The sequence below is a fragment of the Lepus europaeus genome, chromosome 20, assembly GCF_033115175.1.
Source record: "Lepus europaeus isolate LE1 chromosome 20, mLepTim1.pri, whole genome shotgun sequence".
Classification (NCBI taxonomy): domain Eukaryota; kingdom Metazoa; phylum Chordata; class Mammalia; order Lagomorpha; family Leporidae; genus Lepus; species Lepus europaeus.
Window position 1 is genome coordinate 26,958,142 of NC_084846.1, and position 27,510 is coordinate 26,985,651.

The window sequence follows — 27,510 nt, forward strand, 5'->3', positions numbered from 1 at the left end:
CTTGAGAGCTTCAGGTTCCTCTTTTGCAAAATGGGGATTGTACTCATTTTCTAGGACTGCTTTGAGGATTCAATGAGATAACAACTTTAGTTATTAGCTGTGACAACCACCACCGAATACAGCACCAGGAAAGTTACTGCATGACTAGAACAGTTTGTAGAGGCCTTCCTTTGCAATTATAAAGTAGTTACATGGATATTAACAAAGTCTGGGTCTATTGGGAGAGTCAACCGTGGGCGGGGAATTCTGAAGGCACTAGACGAGCACACAGTTCACAGGGTGAGCACCTCGCTTACAGCATCGTGGCTCTGCTTGCCCACAAGTGCTCTTCTAAGGGTAGTTCAGAAAATAGTTGCGAAATGACTTAGTTCCTTAGATGACATACAGGGATCCAAACAGACAGCCAACCACACACCAGGAACTTTTTCAAGTTGCTAAGAGGGTCTTGATGCTAAGTACCCACAACAAAACAATTCCTGAAATGTCATTAAGATTTCCCAAGGCCAATGAATGAAATCCTAAAATTTTTCTGTAAAGTAACATACTAGAGGTCTCATCCTTGATTCTTTCCCAAAGCTAACCTAATTCCTTCATTCATGCTGACCAATCAGAAAGTCTTATCCCAAGAACTGGGGCTATTTAATCTCCACTGAAGAGATAAAGACTCACAGTAAAGTTAAAAAGACAAAATAATGTTATCTATATTTTCCTGTGCTTCTAGAACGACAACCAGTCTTAACTGGCCAGCCCATGGAGCTCATCTTCTTGGACAGATGCCCATGGACCTGTCACACAACTCATGCCTTAGCAGATAAAGCACAAAGCCAACAATGGCACTGTCCTATAGCTTACCCAAAAACTCTCAACGGCTCAACTCACCTACGTCTTCCTCCTTTTTTCTCTTCCTCCACATCATGAGTTTTGCAAATTTTTATAACGATTTTTTTATGAGTAAAACGATCTGGAAAAAATATATTTTTTTTTAGTTTTTATTTCAATCAAATAAGAGGCAACACTTGCTGTATAAAGTACTGCATATGGAGAACATTTACACAAATATACAAAACTTCAGAAAAATGGAACTCCAGTTTGTTTCCATAGCCTTAAAAAGGTAGGGGACAAATAAAAATATCCAAATCAGAGTCAATTCTTTAGGAATGTAAACTCTAGGAATACAATGAGAAACAAGTATACTTACTATGAAAGGTTTAGTATCACTACACGATTGGGAGTAAGGAAAAGAGGTACACAGCAAAATTCATAGAAGAGAAAACCACACCAGGTAAGCTGAATCTTGAGTTTATCAGCAAAAACTTCATAATGAGATACAGGGGCTCTCGAATGCTGCTATGAAAACCACAAACATCTTTCCAAATATCCACTGCAAGTCTCCTTGGATACATACAAGTTACAAAGTACACATGACAGCACACTGATGCTCCCTCATGAAGAAGTCAACAATATTAAACATAAGCCTGAATAACTCGCAGTACTGAGTCTCATTTTATGAAGCAACACATCTGAAAGTATAAATTCATGCTCATTAATGGACAGTTTTAATGTCTCATCCCAAGATTGGGAAGAGACTATTATACATTAATTTCTATTTACAAGGTTTAATTTAAGTGCCCATCAAATTCTTTCTTTTTAATGGCCTCCTAAACATATTTTTCAGTTGCATGGCCTAACATTTATATTTCCTTAATGTGTTTCCCTTTAATATATTTATCATACCTACAGACTCAAACATTAGACTGCCTTCTTTTAAATATTTGTTTAAAATTATATATCAGAGTGCCTTTTTCTCCATAATTTAACAGTTTTAATATTTTAGTTCTTATTCTTCCAAAAGAGACAAAATCCCCCAAAACCAGGGTTATTTTGATCTATTTTGGCTTAACATTTCCCGTTAATACAACTTTTTAAAACATTGTGTTTGTGGAGCAGCTGCTTCCCAGGAGACAACGGTGAGGAAACATTGCTCTTTGAAAACACGCTTCAGTCGTCATTTAAGGGACGAGCACTTCCACTCTCAGAGTCCACAGAGCTTGGCTTTGAAAGTCCCACGGTGGTGGACAAAGGCCTCCAGGGAGCTTTCTGGAAGACAACCGCCCTGGGTGCTCTGGCCCGCTGCTCTGAAAAGTCTGCTTTGTGTCTCTCCCCACCTGGATTCCAACAGGCGACTGCTGAGTCCAGCTTGTCCCGTGCGGTAAGGTTTTCAAGAATGACAGGTTGAGTGATTTCAAGAATCCTTCGAGATTCAAAATGAGGAAAAGAGCTGCAGTTTCTGCTCAGACTGTCTGAGCGACGGGCTGTGCAAGTCCCCAGTTTTGTGTGAAACCCTCCCCTCCGGGGGATAGAAAGCATTGTTCAGGAGATACAGCAGATCTGTGACCAAGTGCATCATTACAGGAAAGTGACATGCAAAATCCACCCCAACTTTCAAACTTGAAAGGTGAGGGGGAAGAGAGTGGTAGGGATAATACCAATATTGTCACAGTTCATTCATAATTGCTAGAAACATTCTAATGTATAATCCTTATTTGAAATGGTATCAAAGGAACTATACAAGAATTATGCTGGTAACATAACTACACACCAGAAAAGCAGCGGTGCAAATCACCTGGAACAAAAATTCAGAACCACTCCGTTGAGCAAAACTTCAGAGCTTTTCAAAGAGAACACACACATGCAGATTTGCTGTGCGTCCTATTAAAGGGTGGTACCTCTGTCCGACTAAAAATCACAGGCATAATACAGCTTCGAGTCCATTTATGGTTAACAAGAAAAATACAAAATGTTACTTTTTATTGCCAAAATGAGTGAAGATCATTAGACACGTACAGGACTTGAGAATTCATATGTCAATATTATTAACAAATGAATTAGCTGTCCAAAACACAAGAAAGATCGTAATGGTCTGGCAACCAGCATTTGACCCAGGGTTGTGAGACCACAGAGAATTAATTCTACCTCTCCCACAAGTCAGTTCTGTGTACTCGGATACTCTCTTCTCCAACATTAATATGTATAAAAGTCATTTCAGCTTCCTGGTAAAACACAGACTCTGATTCCATCAGTCTGGGGTGATCCTGAAGCAATGCCTTTTTTTTAACAAGATGCCAGCTGATCTCAATGCTACCTCTGGTCCTTGGACCACACAAGCACAAAGGTCTAGAATATCACCAACCTGCGTTCCGTTAGTGTGGCGCAATGGCACAATCTCACCTCTCATCTACGCTGCCCTCTTTTTCCTAAACCTGATTCTACAACATCTCCTAAGCACTTCAGCTTGCTTAGAATACCAATCTTTTAAACTAGTTCTTAATAATATCAATACTGTTAGAAACCATGCACAGGGAAAATTCTCCACCAAAGAATTACCAAAAAAAAAAAAAAAAAAAAAAACAGGAAATTCACAGAGACATTTTACAAGTATTTTAAATTATACACAGAATTCTTTGTAAACCAATACATATCAACTTCCACTGCCCAGTTGCCTCACAATTTTTTTTTGTTTTGTTTTACTAAAATTTATGCCAACAGGTATTATTCCATTCTGTTACTGGAACTGAAAAAAAAAGTCAAATTCATTTATATCAAAATCCATTTTGCATTCAGGGTTAATTCATGAGAACTAGTTCACGCCTCTCGAAGAATTATGTTTAATCTGGAAGACAAAGCAGTCGGGGTCAAACTGTGTTCAGAGTGTAAATGCTTTGGCCTTCTTCAGGACTTCTGACATAGTCGAGCTCTGCATGAGCAGCCACCAGAGGAAAGGACCAGCACATCCTCTCTGTGCCCACTGCTAGGGACCACAAATGAGGAGTCCACCATGTGCTCTAAGAGAAGAGCCCAGGACAGGGGTCAGCTTCCTGAGCCTCCCTCTACCTCGAGTCTCGGTCATCCTCTCACTCCCAACTCTGCAGTCCTACACTTGCTTCACAGGAAGTTCTGCCACACCTGCAAGGGCCATCAGGCACCCACGTGGGCCCTGGGGCTACACACAGGCTTGTTCAGCTTCCGCTGCATCACTCTCTCCACTTCCATCTTCTTTCTATATCATAACGAGAACCTGTAAGACAGGCCTCTTCATGGGCAAGAAACACAATTCACTGTTTTCTTATTTTAAGTCGAAGAACACAAGCAATCTTCAGTGAATATGCAAATGTATTCTGTCCAAATTCACCATGTTTGTTTTCTGTGGCATTTTACAGGTTAAAAGGATGATCTGATTTCCTTCATTTGCAGACATACAATTTGATAGTGTATTGTTGGAAGTGGGATCTGGAGAGCCGTGCTGAGGGATTTAGTGATTTCCGGACAATCTTTGGTGCGGCTCTGAATGAAAGGAATCCACACTAGAGAGGATTCCCAAAGTTGAGTGGCAGGGTAAATCAGCTCTATGGCCTCTTATACCTTAGGAATTCAAAGGAATTTCCACCTGCTAAATCCAGATCAAACACTTCAAAACAACCAGCAATCTGATATTTGCCACAGAAATATTGCCCTGGTGACAAAAGCAATGTTCCTAACCCGGGCCCCCAGAATTACATTATGTTCTAGGAGCTGAGCTACCAGGCATTCTCCAGGGCCTTGAACAAACCATTCGAAACTTAAAGATGATGTGGCCACACACATTCTTCCTGGGCACTTCTCATAGACGTCATTTTTTTTTCACGTGCCTGCTGTCTGGGCCAGCTCTCTGAACATGCCACCGGCTGCAGCACTCCTTGAGTGGCATCTCTGCCCATGCGGCACAAACAGTCCCCCTGACTCTGACGGCCAAACACACAGCTTTCAAGAGAGAAGTTACTAACAAACAAAAAGACCAAAAAAAGGAAAAAATCAACTCACAGCCTCACATGAGATACAGCCAACATGATCAAGTGTTTCAGCTAACTTGCTACAATTTATTGTCACACTGACCCTCCTGGGGGAAACAGTCACAGGAAAGGAAATTTTAAAAGACTCAAACCAAAGGGGGAAAACAAAAACAAAATACAATAGAACCAAGAAATCACAAAACCGTATTTCCACGTACTGCCGTCTAGACAACGTTCCCTTCATAAAGTCATGGGAGCCTTCAGAATCTCGGGTCAGGGGCAGGCTTCAAAGACGCAGGGTGCTTTTGTCAAGAAGCCACGTCGCATGGCCAGCGTGACTGGCCACGGGAGAGAAACACATGACAGACTAATCTGTGGACAGGGTAATGCTAATACTAGGAGGTCTCTGTGGACCTGACTGATGCTTTGCTGGAAGTTCGGTTCTTTCTGAAACGTAAACCAGCTTTTCTTCTTGCAAACTACAAGCTGAAAACCTGTTGGCGTCGGTCCCAGGCCCACAAGCAACGGCTGGTGGTGGGTTTGGGGGCATGGTGACACCACTGACTTGTTCAAACGATTTGCTAAACACGGTCGTGGCTGTCTTGGCCAAACCATGGCTGCTGGGCTTCGGCAGGGATTGGCTGGTGGTTAGAGTCAGTCTCTTCAGAGACAGAAGCTCGAGATTCTCACTCTGGGCTCTCTGAGTTTGTTTTCGAGCAAAATGATCTTTGCAAGTTTCCCCTGTCATTTCTTTTTCTCTTCCTCCAGGTTTGCTTCCTCCCGACCGTCTCAGGTTCTTCCCTGCACTTGTCTTGTTACCACAATTGTGACTACTGTTGGATAAACCTGACTGGCTGGTACTAGACGCAGCCCTCGAATAAAACCCCTCGTCAACTTCCGATATCTCCATCAGTTCTTCTTGACCCATTAGTTCTGTATCTCCTAAACAAAGAAATGAAAAAGTTTAATTAACATTAAGCATTCTAAACAATTCCTTTAAAATGATTAATGTCAAACCAGTTAATTTTAAATAAATTATGCTTTAGCGTAATTTCAGAAAGCAACAGATTATAGAACAAAATCAAAGAATAAATCACAACATTCTTTCTATCAATATCACAAATACTTCACTGTAATTAAATGACAGTAATTTAGAGTGTATTAAACAAAATGCATGCCATAAACCACACCCCACTGTGTTTTTAGAAAGACTTCTCCCATTATTCATGCAAAAGATCAGAAACAATTAGAAAAATTACTGTAAACAGTATAAAATCAAAGCTCTTACCAAGGAACTTTTTGAAAAAAAAAATGGTATCAAAATAGTTAAGAGTTTTTTAGAAAGTTGCATTCTAGAACATATTACTAAATTTTAAAGATGTAGACTGTAAATATCACAAGCTCAAACTTGTTAACATTCTACATACAATATCCTTCATATCAAAGATGGCAAAAGCGAGAACATCATTTTAGGTCACAAAACACAAGCAGAAAATTGTTTGGGAAGTAGTTTTCTGCCTCAGTGTTTACGACGGTTTACTCAGAGACAACGTGGGTATGAGCGTTCCAAAGAGCATTAAGAGTCGTGGAGAAGGTGTGTGCATCACTCATGCATTCTGGTTATTAGATGACATGCAGAATTGTTGTGACTGTGCAACTGTGGCTGAACATGCATCGGTGGCCTCTGCCTTGAGATACCTTGGAGTGCAGCTAGAAAGCGCTCTGCTAAAACTGCACTCTGCCAGGTGGGTTTATTCCATCCTCCATCATTTTTCTTACAGATTTTTGCCTCCTGATCTCTGGCAAGCCTTTGCTCTCAGGTCTAGGATCTGTGGGGGTGTCCTGCACACCCTGCATATGCTGAGCATCAATCTCTCCTAGTGCTCTGCTTTTGTCCCCATTCCCGGTTCTCTCTCCGGCCACACTTGTGACACTAATCTCAGGAATGACAAGGATGCCCAATTCAGTAGTATCATTATTGTTGTCAGGTTGCTCTAGAATTAAAGATGATAAGACAAAATGATGGCTGAAAACAAAACAAAATAAAAATGCAAGACAAGAAAAACAAAAGACCCAAAATAAAAATTGCATGACTGAATGTTACGAGTTCAGCCAAATATTTACACCATAGAAATGTACATGATGTTCAATAGCTTGACACGCTGGAGACGACAGCCACGTTCTTGGATTTTAAAATGACCAAGAGAAAACTCACAGAGCAAAATTCATGGTCTGCAGTTTTTTACACACATATTTCACATGGAACAGGGACCATCAATTCTTTTGTAAATCAGAACAGAATTTCCATTCTTTTAGAGATAATGCTGTGACCACCTGAACTTATGTTCAGCTTTAGGCAAATGCTCAAAGCAGCGCAGCCAGAACTCCAGCTTTGGCCAACAACAGGAACCACTAGCCACTCCATTCTCTTATTACACTACATTGAAACTCCCTGGTTTGGGAGGGGAATGCTCACTCTCTTTGGATGCCATGGTTAGTAATGCCACAGGTAGAGGTTTTGTCTCATACATCCACTGCCTTGTACGAGTATATCAGAAAATATTAATTTGGCTGTGATACAATGAAGCAGGCAATTCCTTCAGACTCAGACTGATTCCATAAATTTAGGCCAGGGTGCCATGGTTCATTACTATGCTGGAGAAAAGAAAACATGAATTTGGGAAAACAAATTGACTGTCAATCCTGTATTCTGAAAAGAAGTCATCAAAATTTTAACAAAGGAGGAAAATTCCCAACTAGTTAATGCCTGGAAACATGATTTTATTTTGTGTCTTCATCAGAGTTATAATTTTATTTAGAGTCATCAAGGAATTATCTGTACTAAACAGGGGGAAAAGGACATAAATATATTTACAGTGGGCTAGTAGTAAAACTTAGCAGTTGAAAACAACCAAGACCTACATAAAACAGCATTACTCTCTAAAATACGTAGGAGGTAGGCATCGCAGCTCAGCGGTTTAAGCTCTTGCCTGCGATGTCAGAGTGCTGGTTCAAATCCCGGCTACTCTGCTTCCAGTCCAGCTTCCTGTTAACGCTCTAGTGTTTAGGTTCCTGCCACCCAAGTGGGTGATCTGAATGCAGTTCCTGGCTCTTGAGTTTAGCCTGGCCCAGACCTGGCTGTTGTGGGCATTTGGGGAGCAAATTACTGATTGGAAGATCTCCCTCTCTCTATTTTTCTCTCACCCTCACTCTCACTTTGTCTTTCTGAGAGTGGGAAACAAGTAAAATAATGAGCAAATAACATAGTGAGCAAACCCCCAAGTCTGCTTCAGGGACAAAGGTTTTTAGAGAAAGGGCAGCCAGGCTCTCACTAACAGCGCTAGAGTCTGAGGGACATTAATGGGCAGTAAGTTCCCAAATGGGCAGTAAGTTCCCTAAATTTGCTGCACGCTGGTATCACCTGCCGCCTGGCTCCCCACCCCTGCCCTCAAGACCTTCTGATTTATAATTATAATGAAGTATGACCCTGGATGAGGAATTGTTTAGAGCTCCCTGGTGGCCAAGGAACCACTGCTGTAATCAGATTCTTTCTAATGCTGAAAACTTCAGCGGAAGCTTGTGGAGGGGCCCCTGGAGACCCCACACTGTGTCAGAACTCCCTTCCAGAAGTCCTCTCCTCAGAACTGCAGGCTGCCCTGTGCCATGCCAATGTGCTGGTATAACTACTTCCCCTTAACTTAGAGCATCATCAACTTTTGGCTAGAAGTTCTCTAAACAAAAGTTGTATTTCTCAGGCCAAAACACGTGGGTGTGGCAGTAGTGCGCTGCCGTTTCCAGGAGCCCTCTAATAGAGGCTTAATGAGACCACAAAGTTCAACGGAGCCTACTCCCAAAGGCTAAGCACTGTCCTCACGTCAGGGCTAACAAATTCTCACTGCCAGAGGCCACTGCCACCTCGAGTAAGATGACCATGACACTGCTGTGTGACGGCCAAATTTACCCATTTCCACCGTAGATACCATTTCACAAAAGAGCAAATAAAAGGACATTCAATCAAAAAATCATAAATGTTGTAAATTATCCAGACATAGAAAAACAATGAATATTAACATTCAACAAAACTGTTAAAGATAAGCATGGATAACCTAATAGAACAGAACAAAACTACTTACACTAAATGGTATTAAATAGGTTTTTTGAGAGCATTCACATACATGATTCAACTATTCTCAAAGCGATACGTTAGTGAGCTTCTGAAATAAGCAATTTGGTTCCCATTTACAGACAAGGAAACTGAAGTTTAGAAAGAGCTATGCAAGTATTCTGTGGGGAAACTAAACAATATCTCTTGACTTGCCATGTCCACAGGTGGGCATTTGGCTTAACAGTTAACACAACACTTTGGGACAGCTGCATCCACATTGGAATACGGGGTTCAAGTCCTGCCTCAGCTCCTGATCCCAGATTCCCACTAATGCGTACCCTGGGAGACAGCAGGTAATGGCTGACGTTGGTGGGTCCTTGCCACCCACTTTGGAGATCCGGATTAGATTCTTGGCTCCTGACTTCAGCCTGACCCAGCCCTGGCTGGGTTGACATTTGGGGAGTGAACCAGTGGGTGAGAAATCTCTCTTTATCTGTCTCTTTCTCTCTGCCTTTCCAAAAAAAAAGTCCATCCCAGCACATACAATAAATTCTAACTTTTCAATTTCATTAGTGTCAATTTGAGTTAAATATCCTGTGACATCACTCAATTAGTTTCAGTTTACTTACTTAGATTCCCGATCATGTAATAGAAAGCCAATAATTTACTTTGGCTGAACAGAAAGCCAAGGAAAATTAGTGTGGAAGAAAATCTAAGAAGCAATAATTGTCACGGTCAGGGTGTCTGGATTGCTTTTCTTGTAATTGGATTTTATTATTTTTAAATGTCAATGAAAGTTAATAATTTAAAGGGTGCTTCAATGATGACAATTTAAAATTTCGCAAGGAAAACAAACAAAAAAAAACAGGAATAAAGTTATGTAGAGCAACATTAGGCAACTGAATTATTAATAAAAATCTTTAGCCTAAGATTCAATCATATTAATTTTTTATTCATAAAATTAAATGGTAAGTCAAAAAATTAGACCACGTTTTCCCAGAAGCACAAATCTTTGAGTAATTAACTGATGTATGTTATCACTCAAAATGGTAGTAACAGTATATTTTTTATCTGCTTATTAAAATCATGAAAAAGAAAATAATGTAATTCCTCACAGAGCCAGAAAGAACAAGCACATAACTCTCAGGAAAATTACAGAATAAAGAAAAATAATTGTATGACCCAAAGAAATAGGTGTTGTGTGGTCTTGCGCCCTATCACCCCTTCGACATCTGCCCCTGTATAACTGTGCCCAGTCTGTCTACACACGTGTTCTTATTGGTCTTTGGGCTGTCGTCTGGGCCTGCAGTGCCCTTCCCTGGAGAGCTGAAGGGCTCATTTCCTTACTCTCTCAGGTCCTCTCAAAAGTTTCCTTTTCAGTGAAGTCTTCTCTGGTCAACCCAACACAGTCTCAGTACTCCCGTATTTCAACTACCCTTTTTCCTGTTTTCTTTTTCTGAGAACTTAGTACTCTCAGTACTCTATATCTAGAACTGTCTATCTTGTTTACCAGATGTAATTTCCATGAAGGCCGAGAATTTAAAAAAAAAATTTTTTTTGAGAGGCAGAAAGAGTGAGACAGAGACAGAGACAGAGCTCCCATGCAAGGGGTCACTCTCTAAAATGCCCACCACAGCATGAGGCTGGGCTGGCCACAACCATGAGACCACAGTTCAATGCAGGTCTCCCCTGTGGGCGGCAGGAACCCAGTTAACTGAGCCAGTGCTGCCACCTCCCAGGGCCTACCTCAATAGGAAGCTGCAGTCATGGAGCCAAGTGGAACCCAGACGCACAGGTTCCACTATGGCACACGGCTGTCTTAGTTGCTAGGCCAAACATCCACCCAAAGGCAGAGATTCTGTGTGGTCACTGCTGCATACCTAGTTCCTGGAAAAGCAACTTGTATGTATAGTAGGCACACAATGAATATCTGTTTAACTGCATGACTCTCCTGCTTAGAGATGGAATTATTATTAGAATAAATAAAAGTGAGAAAAGTAAGCTAGGGATGTGTTACTTGTCCTTATAAAAGGAAAAAGAACACAGAGCTTATACTAATAAGAATATTTACGTGACAAAAAAGCTTTTTGTTTTTTAAAATGAAGTAGCCATCTCTAAATGCAGATTTAGTAAAACGCTTAGTAATGTTAAACTATCTTTTTTTTTTTTGAAAAAAAATGTTTATTTTACTTGAAAGGCAGAGTTACAGACAGAGAGATCCTCCATTCATTAGTTCACTCCCCAAATGGCCACAATGGCCAGAGCTGGGCCAATCCAAAGGTAGAAGCCAAGAGCTTCCTCTGGGTCTCCCACATGTGTGCAGGTGCCCAAACACTTGGACCGTCTCCCACTGCTTACCCAGGCCATTAGCAGGGAGCAAGATTGGAAGTAGAACAGCCAGAACTCGAACCAGAGCCCATATTGGATGCCAGTACCACAGGCACCGGTTTTCCCCACTATGCCACAGCACAGTCCCTCCCAAACGATCTTTTAAAAAAACACATAGCTTTTTTTTTTTTTTTTTAAATCATGTTAGCCAGAGGATAACTATATAGCCAAGGAGAGGAAGTTACTATCTTCTTTAAGAAAACTACATAGAAGATGCTTTAAGGGAATATATGCATAAAAAAATAGAATTTGTTTTCACCCAGAACTTAAAAATCTATGCAAATATTGTCATGATTAATTTCTCCCTACATATAAAATAAAAACTTACATTTGACTTCAAATAACTTGAAAAGTTGAAAGAAGATCCACAAAGAAACTTCTCAGAACATTTTATTTGTGTAGCTTCTATGGGTACAAACAGGTAACTTCTCTCCATGAATACAAATGAGGAGAGTTAAAGGATACTTTTAATAGACATTTCCAAGCTGGTTCTCAAAGGGACTCAAATAATTTCTCCATGAAAAATTTCTTTCAGGTTTCAGAAAAAAAAAAATGAAGCAAATTGCAAATATCACTAAAACTGATCATAAAAAGTTCTGATTTCTCTCAAACATAATTTTATGTAATCCCAAATATCAAATATCTATTCCATTATGTCACTTCACTCATGAAACTATCCTAGCTTTTATTTGTTCTATGGCTACCACATTTTACTAAAAGTAACAATTTCAATGAAGGAACAATTCATTTTTTTCATAGAATTTATGCATCTCTGAACTCAGACTAATTTATGAGTCCTAAGGAATGTGGCTATAGCATGAAACACAAACTTATTTGTGAAAAGAATAAAATAATCTGAAACATTATAAAGAACTGTACTTAGAATGTCTGCTCATACAATTTTGACACTATTTAGGAAAAGTATTTAAGTAAACCTCAAAAGAAAGTCATACACATTCATTTACAATTTATTAAAAATCTACCCTTTAAACCAAGGATTTTATGTTTCTAATTCATTCCAGTCAATGGACTAAAATGTTATCTATATTCATTAAGCTATTCCTTGCAATATTATTTGTAATAACAAAAATTAGAAGCAAATTACTTAACATATTGGGGACATGGTTAAGTAAATGATGGAATATCAAATCAATATAGTAGTATTATGTAGCCATTAAAATGGCTGAATTTACTAGGAAAACTTGGGAAAATGTTTAACAATGTTAACTGAATGAAAGCAAGATACCAAAAAAAATTAAATAAGGAACAACTATGAAGAATGCATACATATACAGAGAAAGCATTAAAATGAAAACTCCTTAAATACTAGGATGTACAAGCTTACTATGTTGTTACATTGTTCTTTAATAAACAGAAAAGATGGAACAAATTTCTCACCCTGTGTTACAAACAACTTTGTCATATACATCCACTCATTCAGTCATTCAGCTACAATTCATTGATCTCTCATAATGTGTCAGACATTGCTTTAGATTCTGGGGATCCATTAGCCAACAAGGTATCTGAGCTCACTTGTGATTTGGAAACCAGATAAACAGAATTTAACTAGCAAAACATGCAGTGAAGAAAACAAGATAATGAGCTAGAGTAAGCAGGGTGGTGGGGGGAAAGCTGCTGCTCACATATCCCAAACAATTAGACAAAGCCCTTCATGCAGGAGAGGCTCAGTCTGTGAAAGTGGGAAAGGAGGAGTCCAGTGAGCCGGGGGAGCGTGGTCTTCAGTGAGGTCAAGGCAATAGGCCAGAGGTTGTATCACCAGGGTCCTGTATGCTACAGCCAGGAGTCTCGATTTTATTCTGATTGCAGTGGGCAGCCATTGACAGGCACACAGATCAACTAGTTGCAAATCTTACAAACACTTCTCTTTAATCAACAGAAGTCACACTTGTATAAAACAACATATTGAGCATGAAGTGTGTCCCGAGTTAGAATGCACAGCACTGTAGCAATGCTTACTCGTGGGCAGTAATTTGCGAGGCAGATTAGAGGAAAGGGAGGCTGCCACAAAACCACAGGAGGAGGACCAGGCACACTCTGAACAGAGACACAGACACTGAGGCAGGTGGGTCTTGAACCAGAAGCAGACTTCCCAGGTAAGACAAGAGCAGCTCTGGCCACACAGGAACACACAGTCCAGACCACAGTGGGTTACTCAGATGCACTGGTCAGGAGCATAGTATCAGTTTCCTTAAGTCAAGAACAGCCAAAACTCAGCACGTGTCCTTCATTTAGTAAAGGACAGGATTCTCATTATCCAAGGTGATTCTCACAATAACTTCTTTTGTCATGTTTATTAAGTCTCAAGTTGTTTAAAGAAGAATCCCTTTAAGAACTAGAGCTTAGAGTGGCTGCCACACCAGGTGAATTCTTCATGCTAATTAAAGAGCCTCAGGACCAGACAAAAAACGGGAGGCAACACCTGTTACAGAACAACCCATAAAGCAGTATTTCTTCCTCAGTGCGCAGCACACAGCTAAGGCTACAGAAAGCTGGGGGTAATAACGTCTCAGTTAGGGTGAGAATTTTCTAAGAACTCCTTGGTAAACACGCAGAACACAGTAATTTACAAACAAGCACTTTGCCTCATCTGACCAACCATCCTGAAACACCTTGCTTTTGTGAGTGGGAAATACTTTTACTTAATTTACCTAGAAATAGAGGAAGATTGTTTTGTTTTCTTCACAAATTGGCTAAACTAATCTTTTTTCTTTTAAACCTAAAGTTCACGTGTCACACATATAACAACCCAGTGTTATAGCTCTTTAGTATGTTCTTTTTCTTTATTACTTAATATTTTATTTCACCCTCTATGCATATAAAGTTCCATTTCAAAAATGCCAGTTAAAATTCATGCAATATTCACTGAGAAGGAAACGCTTTATCCTTGTTCCAAAGGTTTTATCATCTACATCGACAAAAGAAAATGTGTTCCTCAAATAGTATTTTATAATCTGAAAATAATTAAGCTAAATTGAAAAGAAACGAAACTAAAAACATTCAAGGTTTTTTATGCAACTGTCAGATAATATTTTTATTTTCTAATTTTCTAACCTTTGTTAACAATGAATATATAGCCAGCTTTCAAAATAAAAATATAAGTATTACCAACTGCAGATACAGAAATTTCTGCAACAGCTAATTGTTTGCTACGTTGGAGGTTTTTTTTTTTTTTTTTTTTTTAATTTGACAGGTAGAGTTATAGACAGAGAGAGAGAGACAGAAAGAAAGGTCTTCCTTCCATTGGTTCACCCCCCAAATAGCCGCTATGGCCGGCGCTGGCTACGTTGGGGTTTTAAGACATACCTTTTCTTTATCAAAATGTTTCTGTAATTCTTTGAAACATTATTTCTCCTCAAATACTTTTCTCATAAAGTCATAAAATCAGATTCACAAAATAAATATTCCATCTCAAAGTTCATGGCAGTTTACTTTCTGCAGAATTGTATAACCTTAAATGTCTTGAAATAATTATAAACATTATAATTTTTCACATTTGCCAACAGAAAGCTAGTACTTTCCTGCTTCGTTAATGTTATTATGATAGAAATTTAGTGACATTTTCCAAATCAATAACCAGTTTTAAATAAGCTTTTTTCCAATATTAATTGTATATTTTCTTTGTTCCTTTTCTCATTAATGAGTTTGTGCTAAATCACTAATCAAATTCTGAGACAAAGCTGGCACCGTGGCTTAACAGGCTAATCCTCTGCCTTGCGGCGCCAGCACACCAGGTTCTAGTCCCGGTTGGGGCGCCGGATTCTATCCCGGTTGCCCCTCTTCCAGGCCAGCTCTCTGCTATGGCCCAAGAAGGCAGTGGAGGATGGCCCAAGTGCTTGGGCCCTGCACCCGCATGGGAGACCAGGAGAAGCACCTGGCTCCTGGCTTTGGATCAGCACGATGCGCCGGCCGCAGCGGCCATTGGAGGGTGAACCAATGGCAAAAAGGAAGACCTTTCTCTCTCTCTCTCTCTCTCTCTCTCTCTCTCACTATCCACTCTGCCTGTCCAAAAAAAAAAAACAAAATTCTGAGACAAATCCTTGGGTTTTGGTTATTTTTTAATAAAATAATCACAAATTTCTTTGAATTTTCTTATAAGCATTTAGCTTTACTTAAAACTCCAAGGTACCTGCTACATAGAAACAATTATTTTGCAGGCTGAAAAAGAAACAAAAATGCTGTAACAACATGAAACTGCACTTTCTTTGGATCTGAGTTAAAGAACTGTTTAGTTTAATTTTTCGCTCAAACATTTCATATAAGAAAATATTCTAAAATACTTAGGGTACGTATTTTGTGTCACTAAGTGAAAATACTTTATGTAGAAATAGATATAGATAGATTGTGTATATAGTTCTCATTTTCAATTCTTTTTTCACTACTTAAAAACTTTATATTCTTGGCTCCCCTGAGTCAAAATAACTAAATACAATTTTTTTTTTTTTTTGACAGGCAGAAATAGACAGTGAGTGAGAGAGACAGAGAGAAAGGTCTTCCTTCCGTTGGTTCACCTCCCAAAATGGCCGCTACGGCCGGCGCGCTGCACCACTCCAAAGCCAGGAGCCAGGTGCTTCTCCTGGTCTCCCATGCGGGTGCAGGGCCCAAGCACTTGGGCCATCCTCCACTGCCTTCTTGGGCCACAGCAGAGAGCTGGACTGGAAGAGGAGCAACCGGGACAGAATCCGGCGCCCCAACCGGGACTAGAACCCGGGGTGCCGGCGCCACAGGCGGAAGATTAGCCAAGTGAGCTGCGGCGCCAGCCAATATAATGTTATTAAAAGTAAGCCATTAACATATACCATAACCAAAATAGGGCAAAATTCAAAATGTCTAATTCCTACATTTTTGCCTGTGGAGGCCAGCGCTGTGGCACAGTGGATTAAAGCCCCAGCCTGCAGCACTAGCATCCCATATGGGCACTAGTTCAAGTCCCAGTTACTCCACTTCCAATCCAACTCAGCAGAGGAAGGCCCAGGTCCTTGGGCCCCTGCACATGTGTGGGAGACCAGGAGAAGCTCCTGGCTCCTGGTTTCAGATTGGCTCAGCTCCAGCCATTGCAGCCATTTATGGAGTGAACCAGCAGATGGAAGACCTCTCTCTCTCTGTCTCTATCTCTCTCTGTAACTCTGTCTTTCAAATAAATAAATCTTTAAAAGAAGCTATTGCCTTTGTTATTGACACCTATCTATTTAAACAGTTGTAACTGTTCATAAGTGAAAAACAGATTCACATAACTTCTATTTACAAATATACTTAGGATTAAGTAAGACAACAGGTATTAAAATGACATTTTTTAAAAAACAATATTTGAAAAATCCGGACTATCATGATGATAGAGACGTCAGATTATAGAGGAAATAAGGCCGCGACCAGAGACAAAGGAAAGAAAGCAGACCCCTGACGCCGACCTTGGAAAGTGGCTGCTCCCAGTTAGCTGGTGCAGCAGCTGTGAGCGATGACCTTTTCTAGGAAGGGAAGACGTCCTAAGCTCTGCTTCTGGAATTCCCGTCATAAATCTGTCCTATAAATCCGCCCCTGGTGTCTCTTTTATAAACATACTGGACCCACTGACCATTGAAAGTGTGGTCCTAGGTCACCTAGCAGCAATTTAAACACACCAGTGCTGTAATGGTTAAGGTGATGCTGATGAACCTATAAATAATTGTAAGAAACTTGGGTTCAATGCTCAGTTCTCAGGAAATGATTCCAGCTGAGCCTGCTGGCGTTAATAAACTGCTTTTGATCCTCTACTGTCTCTGGTGCCTGTTTGAATGAAGGGAGTTTTCCCACCCCAGGTTTCCATAACAAGATAATAGAGTCCTGTACTTTGGGGCTACAGAATTTTGTAAAACATTGAACTGATTGCTACTATTATATAACATATGAATACTTTTGTGTTTGATACTACAATCAAACTAAACAAGTTCATCTTAAATTGAGAAAATCTAACTCATAAATTTCAAAAACTTACTATTTTATGAAAGAATTAATCAATCATATGGCCATTTGAATAGCACACTAAAAATTTATCAGGAATACAATCACTGTGTAGCTAGTAAAACAAATAATGCATTTTTTGATTAATCAACAATCTGCCTTAATGTGCAGTGCTGTGAATTGTAACAAATGCTTCACATCCACTTGCCCCATTATCTCACAAATACACAAGCAGACAGAAAGGCAGGCTGCAAGAGTTAGGATTTCACCAAACTCATCTTTTATTAGACTTTGAGTTGGCAAAAAGTATAAGCATTCATTACTTGCAGCCATGACTTAAGAAGGTTTTCTACCAAATCAAGGAATGGTATTTCGATAACTATTTTAAAAGAAAGGGAAGTTGTTGACATTGTTCCAAGAACACATCACTTTGTTAAAGTGGAAGAATGAGTCATAATGCTGGTGGTGGCTGGGAGGAGGAGAGTGCAGACGAAAAACAGCCCTGAAGAGGGGAGGGATGGAAAAATGCAAGGCAGGGAGTGCAGAGCAGCTCCTAGACGCTACTAGAACCACTCAGGGACTTAAGAACAGGGGCTCTGAGAGCTGAAACAGCAGATGAGGAAGGCAGCTTCAGAAGCAACATTCGAGGATTGAAGCAAAATTACAAAGCACTCTGTTTTCCATCTAGCTACTGTGTCCATTTTTGAAGGAAGTAAATATTTAAGTAAAACTGCATTTTTATCATTAACTTAACAGAGTAAAGACTATTTCACTAAATTTTATCTTATTTTTCTTATTGGAGTTTCAATTTGATCCTTGTTATATGGTCATGGTCTAGTCATTCTTCTCAATGCCTTTTCAAGGTTATTCTATTATTATCATTCTCTAATTGCTTTTCATTTTTATTTTATTATTTTCTCTAAGACTTTATTTATTTGAAAGGTAGAGTTACAGACAGTGAGAAGGAGAGCAGACAGAGAGAAAGGTCTTCCATCCACTGGTTCACTCCCCAAATGGCTGCAACGGACAGAGCTGCACCGATCTGAAGCCAGGAGCCAGGAGCTTCTTCTGGGTCTCCCATTCCCAAGGACCTGGGCCATCTTCTACTGCTTTCCCAGGCCATGGCAGAGAGCTGGATCAGAAGTGGAGCAGCCGGGACTAGAACTGGCACCCATAAGGGATGCCAGAGCTGCAGGCAGAGGCTTAACCTACTGCACCACAGCACCGGCCCCATTTTATTTTTATTTTTTTACAGGTTTATTTATTTATTTGAAAGTCAAAGTTACCAAGAGAGAAGAGAGACACAGAGAGAAATATCTTCCATCCACTGGTTTACTCCCTCTGGCTGCAACTGCCAGGGCAGGGCTAGGCCAAAGTGAGGAGCCAGGAGCTTCATCCAGGTCTTTCCCATGTGGGTACAGGGGCCCAGGTACTTGTGTCATCTTCTGCTGCTTTCCCAGGCACATCAGCAGGGAGCTGGATGGGAAATGGAGCAGCTGGGACTCGAACTGCTGGGACAGTGCCCGTATGAGATGCAGGTGTCGTGAGCAGCAGCTTTATGGGCTCTACCACAATGCCAGCCCCAACTGCATTTTACTTTAGAATTATGACTTCTAGATAGCCCTCGATTGTAGACGGCCTGAAGATCTAGGTTCGCAAAAATACACCTTTGCTTTGAATTATTCACCATCTATAGACTAAATAAAATGCAATGCTGAAAAGAATTAGTAATATATCAACAAAGCTATTAAAATTCTGAAATCAGAACCATTACAGTTAAAAACAGCAATTCCACATTGTAATTTTACTTTCCAAACATATATATTGACATGGAACTATAAAGTCATTAAAAATTTCTCAAATATTTAAACACAAAGTTAAAAAGTCTGAAAAATACAACATTAAGCCATGTCAGTACAATGTTAAAATAATCAAGTAAAAAGTAGCAAGAATTGGGCAAACATGCTATTTGTAGTCAAACAGATCTTGCCAAAATAATACGTCAGTTGAAATCAACGTCTTTGACTGTGAATGATGCAATTTAGTTGCTGTGAGGATGCACCATCTGGTCACAATTTGAATTACAAGGCCTTCCACATGTACCACTCTCTTTGGGGTACTCTCAGCAGGGAGACTGTGTGTCTAGGAGTTGGGGGATGTCAGGCAGGTGTAGGAAAACTCTGTAATTGTCAACCTGAAACTTCTCTTAAAAAGTCTAATAATTAGGGGCCGGTGCTGTGGTGCACTAGGTTAATCCTCCGCCTGTGGTGCCAGCATCCCATATGGGTGCCAGTTCCAGTCCAGCTCTCTACTGTGGCCCAGGAGGGCAGTGGAGGATGGCCCAAGTGCCTGGGCCCCTGCAACCACATGGGAGACCAGAAAAAAGCACCTGGCTCCTGGCTTCGGATTGGCACAACTCTGGCCATTGCGGCCATAAAAAAAATTACAGGACCAACAATAATAGAACCTAAAAATTTGAGTTGTTACTCGACAATAACCAGATAACAGCAAAGGATATGTGTGCTCTGAAATGTGTGGAAATTTTAAGGCAAAACTTTCCACTTTCCATTAGGACGCCTTCCACTAAAATGTCAACTGTGCAAAACTCGTAACTCTAAGAAAGGAATGGTAGATCCATGAAGCTTCAGAGAAACCTGAAATGCATTCCAGAATACTTCTACAATGTTTTTTATAACGTGAGACAATGAGCTGAAGAGAAAAGGGCACAGCCACAAAGGAAGACGGAGAGGGAAGGAGGAAGAAAAAGAAAGGATATCCTCGAAGCTCACATTTCCTGTCCCTTCTCCTGTTCCTACTGTTTGATGAAGTCAAGATTGTGGGAAGAAATCCCCCCTCCTCAGAGGGCTGGTGGGTTCGGGAAGAGGGACGGAACGGGAAACGCTTAGGGTTCCATCAAACACAGGAATTTCAGAAGTGGGCACGGGGTCCCACACTGAGCTCACATTCTACAGTGCACTGCTTCAGAAGTTGAAGTGGCTACAAAGGTTGTTGTGGGTCACCCTGAAACCTACAAACCCTCTCATGTTATTCCCAAAGAAGGGTACACATTAAATGCTGTCACAATCCATATATAAACACAAGGTCACAAAAATAAGGTAATGAATAAAATTATATATGTAAACAAAATTTAATTTAAAAATCTCTTTTCAGTTTGAGAACTGTCTATATGTTTAAGAACTACAGCAAAGACGCCAGTCTGCCCTCACCTGAAGCCAGAGCTCAGGAGAGAGCACAGAACCGTGATGAGCTCACGTAGGAAGCAGGACAAGGAAGACAGAAAATGGGAAAGGCTCTAAATCAGCAGAATGTGGTAACACAAGGAAATCCAAGATACCCTAAAAGGGGGAATGCAGCCCACCCATGGAGGCCAGTAAACAGGGCCTGGGACCAGGACCACATCAGGGTCCACTGAGGGAACAGGAATGCACATCACACACAAATGGTGAAGAAGGCGGGGCTGGATGCCGTCCCTGCTCCAGGTGCTGGCTCTCCACCCTCGCTCTCTTCAGTACCCTCACTGGGGACTTCTAGTAAGCAGGAGCTGCTCCAGTGTTGGAGATGTGAAGTGGAATGGGACCAGACGGCTGGTAAGAAGGCTACTTAATGAGCTAGCAGCCCTATGGGAGCACAAACCCCTCGAGTGCCAGCCAAAAGGAAATCCAGAAGATAGGCCTAAGAATCTAACAGATAAAATATAGATTCAAGTAATCTTTTCTCTTGTTTTAGCAATTTTTTCCTACAAAATATTTCTGAGAAATAGATTCTACTTGATTGTACGGTATGTACCTCCTTTTGTTAAATGCACGCCTGTACATACACACACACATACACACACCACTCTTTCTCTCTCTCTCAACACATGTACAAACACAAAGGAGTTAATCACAGTTCTGACTGCAGGATCCACGTTTCACGTGGCCCTCAGTGTGCTGGGACTGCAGGTTTTAAGAAGGCAGCATGACTGACCTTGCTAGCAGCAGACACTACCACCTCTTTTATGGCTTCCTGGAGGACTTCTGAGAGTTGTCACACTAACTTTAAAATAGTAAAAGGTTAACCTGGATGATTTCATCATAGTTCTTTATGACATACAATCGCTTCACTTCCCTGCGTGGACAGGGCAGCAACTGTTTTCACCTTCAAGTTTCTATTTCACCAGGAGTAGCCTCATTCTTCTCCCATTCTAGTTTTTTTGATAGAGATCACAGAGACAACTGGGACCAAATACACCAAAAGGAGCTACCATTTTCTTCCCAGGTTAAAGGACAACAAAGAGAGAACGGATTTTGTTTTCTCCCTACTACTCGTGTTTGCCTGGGGCACAGTGCCTTGTTGCTTCCATCCAATGGTTACCTTCCGAGGAAAGTGACAGTAATCCTCTTCTTAGCACTGATTCTTGCCACTACAATAACTTCTGGATAGGAAGGAAGTTATAAAATGAGTAAGAAATTAAGCCATGAGTACAAAATGAAAAGAGAAGGGAGGGAAACTGGAAGGCACGAAGAAGGCCATAGTGAATGAAATTAACCTCTAGCAAAATATTAGGAAAATAAAAATGAAGTGGGCAAGGAAGAATATTAATGCAAATAATCTTGAAAGAAAATTTAACTTCACGAAAACAGAAATGCCGAGTGTTGCAGCAATATTGTAGCATGCTTCACCAGGAAGTCAGACAACATGTTTAAACTCCCTGCAGATTTTCAACTGCAGTATGAACGTTCGCTTGCTAAACAGTTAATTCAGCAATGAGAAATATTAAGAATATTTGCAAATACTCAGGAATAGAAATCCAAATAAATCAATAAATTTTAAATGCATTTTTTCTTGCTCTCCTATTGTACAGAAATGGTATTCAAAAGGTAGCACAATTTTTAAATAGATTTCATTCTTACAATGTAAGGGACTCCGTGTCTTCCTTCCTGCCTACTGTTTCTGGAGAATGAAATAGGAGCTAAAGGCGACTCAGCAGCTCTTCCTTCCAAGCTACTCTGGTAACTTTTACTAAAGTCAGCAGCTGTAGAACCATTAAGTGCTGAGAAAAATGTGAACGCACTGTCAGGGCTCTAATCTGAAGGGTCCCACGTTTCTTACCGTGTCTTTTCCACCTGTGACCTCTTATTGACATGCTGGTTACTGCATTTCTTGATATCCTAGAGGCAGTTGGGGTGATTTCAACTTGAATACACCGTGTACCTTCCTTACTAGATTTCATGGCACCGTGAGGCAATGAAGCCTTTATTGCATTTGCAACCTAAGAAGGAAAAATGAAAGTTAAGACTGACATTAACAGATGTATTATTTCACCCTGAGATAAAGCATGGTGCTAAATAGCAACAGGCTTATAAAAGAATACTCCTCTACAATAAAGAGTAATAGCTCAGGGGAAAATTTATGGCTAAAAATAATGTGAGGCACTCAAAAAAAGTTTGTGGAAAAAATGGAATTAAATGATAAATTTATTTTCGTGCAAAAGTTCAAAAAAATACAAAGTTTTTAAATAAATTTTCATGATTTCCATGAAGTATGTGATAAGATTGAAAATTTCAAAATATTAACTTGGATTTACAAATGCCTAATGCTAAGTAATAAATGCAGCTAAAGTATGTTAAGGAGACCACACTTATAAGTTAAAAGGATTATTTATCAAGTATCTGGGAAATTAAACTAATGACATTTTCAACTGTATATATATATGCCTTCCTAAGTGTAAAATTTTCCAAATATAATAAGAACATGAATCACTAAGTATTAATGAGATGATTAATGTACTATGAATGGCTAATTTTTAATTTATAGTTGTAAAATTTACATATACAGGTGCAACACCTACCAGCAATGGTTCTGGATATAACTCTAGCTGGGCCCGGTATATAATATCATCCAGTGCTTTTTGAGCTAGCTCCCATTCTCCATTATATCTACAAAATTAAGTGAGTGAAATAATGTAATTAATTCTGTATAATTAAAAAATACAATGAGAAACTATCTTCACTGAGGAAAATAACAAATCATATTAGCACACTGCTTAATATCCTGCTTCTATTAGTAATATATTTTTAAACCTTTGAATTCCTTTCCATTGTATTTGAAAGCCCACTAATAGCAGGGAAATTTTATAGATGTACATTTCTTCTCTAAAGAACATGACTATTTATAGAACAAAAATCAAAAAAGGCTATGATAATTTCAAAGCACTTTATACTTTCAAAGCAAGTTACAGCATAATAAATTATATACCTTAAAATACTGTTCAGAACACTTTATGGTCAAATTACCCTTTAGCTCCCACGGGTTTTCTGTGAGCCTCTACAACTACTGTGACTTGCAGTGTCCTGAGTAGTCATTTCTTTCCATTCTGAAAGTCATTTAGATGCACACATGGTATATGCTGCAAATATCAGAGAGATATGAGGGGGAAAATGTGCATGTGTGTGCACAATATTCAAGGATATGCCAGACCCTTCCCAGAAATTGGCTAAAAGACAAAAGTGAACAGACTTATTGGCTTGACCACCTGCCAATAAAATGAAAAAGATATGAATTGCATCAAGAGTGCAAGTGAGGCCCAAAGACTGGAAAGCACTGCCCTACCCTCAAAACAAAACCAATCCAGGTAATCTAAATCATAACTTCTCATGAATCTATCAAAGAGCAGAGCTCCTGGGGCAAACAAGTAGCCTGAACCCTAGGAGCGGCGGGCAGCAATGCAAGCTGGTGAGAACTCCGCTAAGCTTTCAGACAACAGCCTGGAAGCCAGCTGCTCAAAGCTAGCACAGGAGCTAGCAAGAGCACATAGAATCCCTGGAGGTACACACAAGCGGAGCCCACGCTCCCTTACAGCGTGTCCTCTTGGCCACAAACCTCCCTCCGGTGCTCAGGAGAGAAACTGGAATCAGGGCAGGAGGCCAGAGAAAGCTGCCCTTGGCAGCACAGGCCTGACAAAGAGCGACCACTCAGTGTGGGAAAGGCAGCAAGAAGGAGCCAGAGCCTTTCCTCACGTGGAAGAGAGGCTCTAACGTCTTTATGGGGAAGAGAAGCAAACCCTGGCCCCTCAGGGCACAGATGCAGGTGCACTGTGGCTCAGAAGGAAAGACGAACAGTATCACTCTCTGCTGAGGCCACTGGAGGAGGCACAGCACCAGAGAAACTCCCGCCCTGGGGCTGCAGGGACAAGGGGTTAGCCGAGAACTGAGGAGGGCAGAGGCGGCCGCCGCCCGCCCTCACTTCTTTGCCTCGTGCCCGGACTAGTACACACCTGGAAACAATCGACAGCACCCTATCACCAGAGGAGGGGCAAGAACAGGGAGAGAGACCCTCTCCGAGGCGCAGCCAGACCAGGAAGGCTGGACGCTGGGGATGCAGCAGCAGTACTAAGGACAACGTGGTGGGCAACCAGATCCAAGCCTCAGGGCCGGGTGGTGCTCGAAGGTAACCATAGCAACAGCACAACCCAAGCCCAGCTCACTCCTGCCTAGGACTCAAGAGGCATGCCAATTCCAGGTGTAAATAGTATTTACCTCTGTCCCTATCATCCTGTTCCTGAACAAAGTCGCAAATAATCCAAAATTACAGTGCACATTCACCAAAAAGCGAAGAGTGGGACAATAAGGGGGGAGGGGAGAGGTGGGGAAAAAAATCAGAGCAATCAGTAGAACTACTGAATTCAGAGATGACCCCAATGTTGAAGTTACTAGGGAAGCAGAAGTCAATATGACTAGCATATTAAAGACGAGTGGAAAAGATGGACTACAAGCACACACAGATGAAGTGTCAGCGGAAAGATGGGAACCATCAGAGGCTACTGCAAGGGAGATGAAGAACGCCGTCACTGGCCTCACTGGTAGACTAGACACAGGCAAGGGAAGAATGGCAAACGTGCAGATGGAGCAACAGAGACTACTCCAAATGAAGCAGAGAGAGACAATAAAATAGCTCAGACCATCCAAGAGCTGTAGGACAGTATTTATGGCTGAACACAGGAATCAGAAAAAAAATTTTTGACAGGTAGAGTTATAGACAGAGAGACAGAGAGAAAATACTTCCTTCCGTTGGTTTATTCCTCTAACGGCCCCTATGGCCAGTGCTGCGCTGATCCAAAGCCAGGAGCCAGGAGCTTCTTCCTGGTCTCCCATGCAGGTACAGGGATCCAAGGACTTGGGCCATCCTCCACTGCCCTCCCAGGCCACAGCAGAGAGCTGGACTGGAAGAGGAGCAACCGGGACAAAATCTGGTGCCTCAACTGGGACTAGAACCCAGAGTGCCAGCAGCGCAGGCGGAGGATTAGCCAAGTGAGCCACAGCATCGGCCCAGAAAATTATTTAAAGAGCCAGACAACAAATCCTTCAGGCCTGTGTGACAAACAGTCTCTACTTCAACTGTTAAACTCTGCTACTGTAGCACAAAAACAGCCACAGACAATATGATGTGACTGTGTTTCAATAAAACTTTACCTATAAAAGCAGGCAGAGGGGCTGGCACTGTGGCACAGCGGGTTAACACCGTGGTCTGAAGAACCAGCATTCCATATGGCCGCTGGTTCAAGTCCCAGCTGCTCCACTTCCGATCCAGCTCTCGTCTATGGCGTGGGAAAGCAGTGGAAGATGGCCCAACCCCTTGGGCCCCTGTACCCACGTGGGAGACCCGGAAGAAGCTCCTGGCCCCCGCTTTCAGATCGGCACAGCTCCGGCCATTGCGGCCAGTTGGACAGTGAACCATTGGATGGAAGACCTCTTTCTCTCTCTCTGCCTCTCCTCTCACTGTGTAACTCTGACTTTCAAATAAACAAATCAATCTTTAAAAAAAAATAAAAGCAGGCAGCATGCCAGATTTCCTCCACAGACCATAAATTGTGCCTCCAGTCAAGAAGGGATCTTGTAGGGATAGATCTAGTAGGGATAATTAAGGTATCAGGTGGACACAATACAAAATACAGTAAGATGTGTAATTAAGAGAATTACAAAGTTAAAGGCAGGGTTCAAAGAAAAATGCTGGGACTTAAGTCATTAGGTACAAATGAACACCCAAATGAGAACTCAACAGTCAATTAATAATCAACTATATCTGACTAAAGAGGATTTAATGCAGTGGAGGATGCCCCAGGGCCTTGGGCCCTGCACACGTATGGAGACCAGGAGGAAGCACCTGGCTCCTGGCTTCGGATCGGCGCAGCGCACCGGCCACAATGCACCAGCCGTAGCGGCCGCTTTGGGGGTGAACCAACAGAAAAAGGAAGACCTTTCTCTCTGTCTCTCTCTCTCTCATTGCCTAACTGTGCCTGTCCAAAAAAAAAGAGAGAGAGGCTTTAAAATGTTTTTGAAGAGGTAAAATTTCAGTGGAAGAAGATATTCATTGGAGAAAAAAACTGGAAAAGACTGTCAAAAGAGGAATGAAGAGAAAGACCAGGTATATTTTAAGTCTTACTGATTGTCATTCTGTCCTTGCATTAAAGAAAAATCGTTAAATGTTTTAGCTGGTTACAAGTGCTTCAGAACTTTAAAAAGATGTTTTAAATAATAAAGATATTATCAAGATCTTCATGTTCTTTCACAAAAATATAATTTTTCTGCAAGCACAGAGATTATAATACAGTAACAACAGACTAACAGACTATAATTTTCCAAAGAAAGCAAAAATTGACTTTGCACATGAGATGAACTTACAAGGCAAAATAAATCCCTGTTAACATTTGCACCATGAATCCTGAAGACACTGGTATCCTGCTACTGACACCTTTGTATTTTCTTACATGTTGTCGAGGATATCCACAAACACAGATTCTAGAGAGACCAAAAGAAATATAGATTGTAAAATTGGTAAAAATTCAGATAATTTATTTTTTAACATGTGTGAAACAACACTCTAGTAGGTATACTCTCCTAACAAACCCAGTATCTGTGAAACGAAGAATCCTTCCAAGGAGAGCATTCAGCTGTAACATTTCTCTGAGTAAATTAGGCCAAGAAAAGGTTATAAAAGGTTACAAAGCCTAAGGACTGCTCATACATAGTAAGTGAACGGGTTCACCAATTTTGGTCAATTCAATTATTACTAATTTGTGGCTACCACAAAGCCCATTACATGGACCTCAGTAACTTGTCATAAATTCACCTGTGATGTGACCCTAATTCCTGACAAAGTCCTTGACATAATCTTCTCAGTCCAAAAGAATACTGTAGGGGGCCGGTGCTGTGGCGTAGCGGGTAAAGCCACCGCCTG

The 27,510-nt window shown here is 40.9% G+C and overlaps 1 protein-coding gene across 3 annotated transcripts in view; it reads right to left on the reverse strand.

Moving 5' to 3' along the window:
* Positions 1-974: 974 nt before the first annotated feature.
* Positions 975-27,510, reverse strand: part of HYCC1 (hyccin PI4KA lipid kinase complex subunit 1) — a 90,170-nt gene continuing 63,634 nt past the window's right edge. The window contains exons 8-12 of one of the 3 annotated variants that reach the window (XM_062179258.1): positions 26,955-27,071; positions 23,126-23,213; positions 22,387-22,546; positions 6,525-6,820; positions 5,681-5,768 (exon numbers count right to left, since the gene is read on the reverse strand). In XM_062179258.1, the coding sequence (XP_062035242.1) occupies positions 6,552-6,820; positions 22,387-22,546; positions 23,126-23,213; positions 26,955-27,071 (634 nt within the window). In that variant the 3' untranslated portion in view covers positions 5,681-5,768; positions 6,525-6,551. Of the gene's footprint in view, positions 5,769-6,524; positions 6,821-22,386; positions 22,547-23,125; positions 23,214-26,954; positions 27,072-27,510 lie in introns of all 3 variants that reach the window. The other 2 variants (XM_062179255.1, XM_062179257.1) reach the window with 2 other exon arrangements.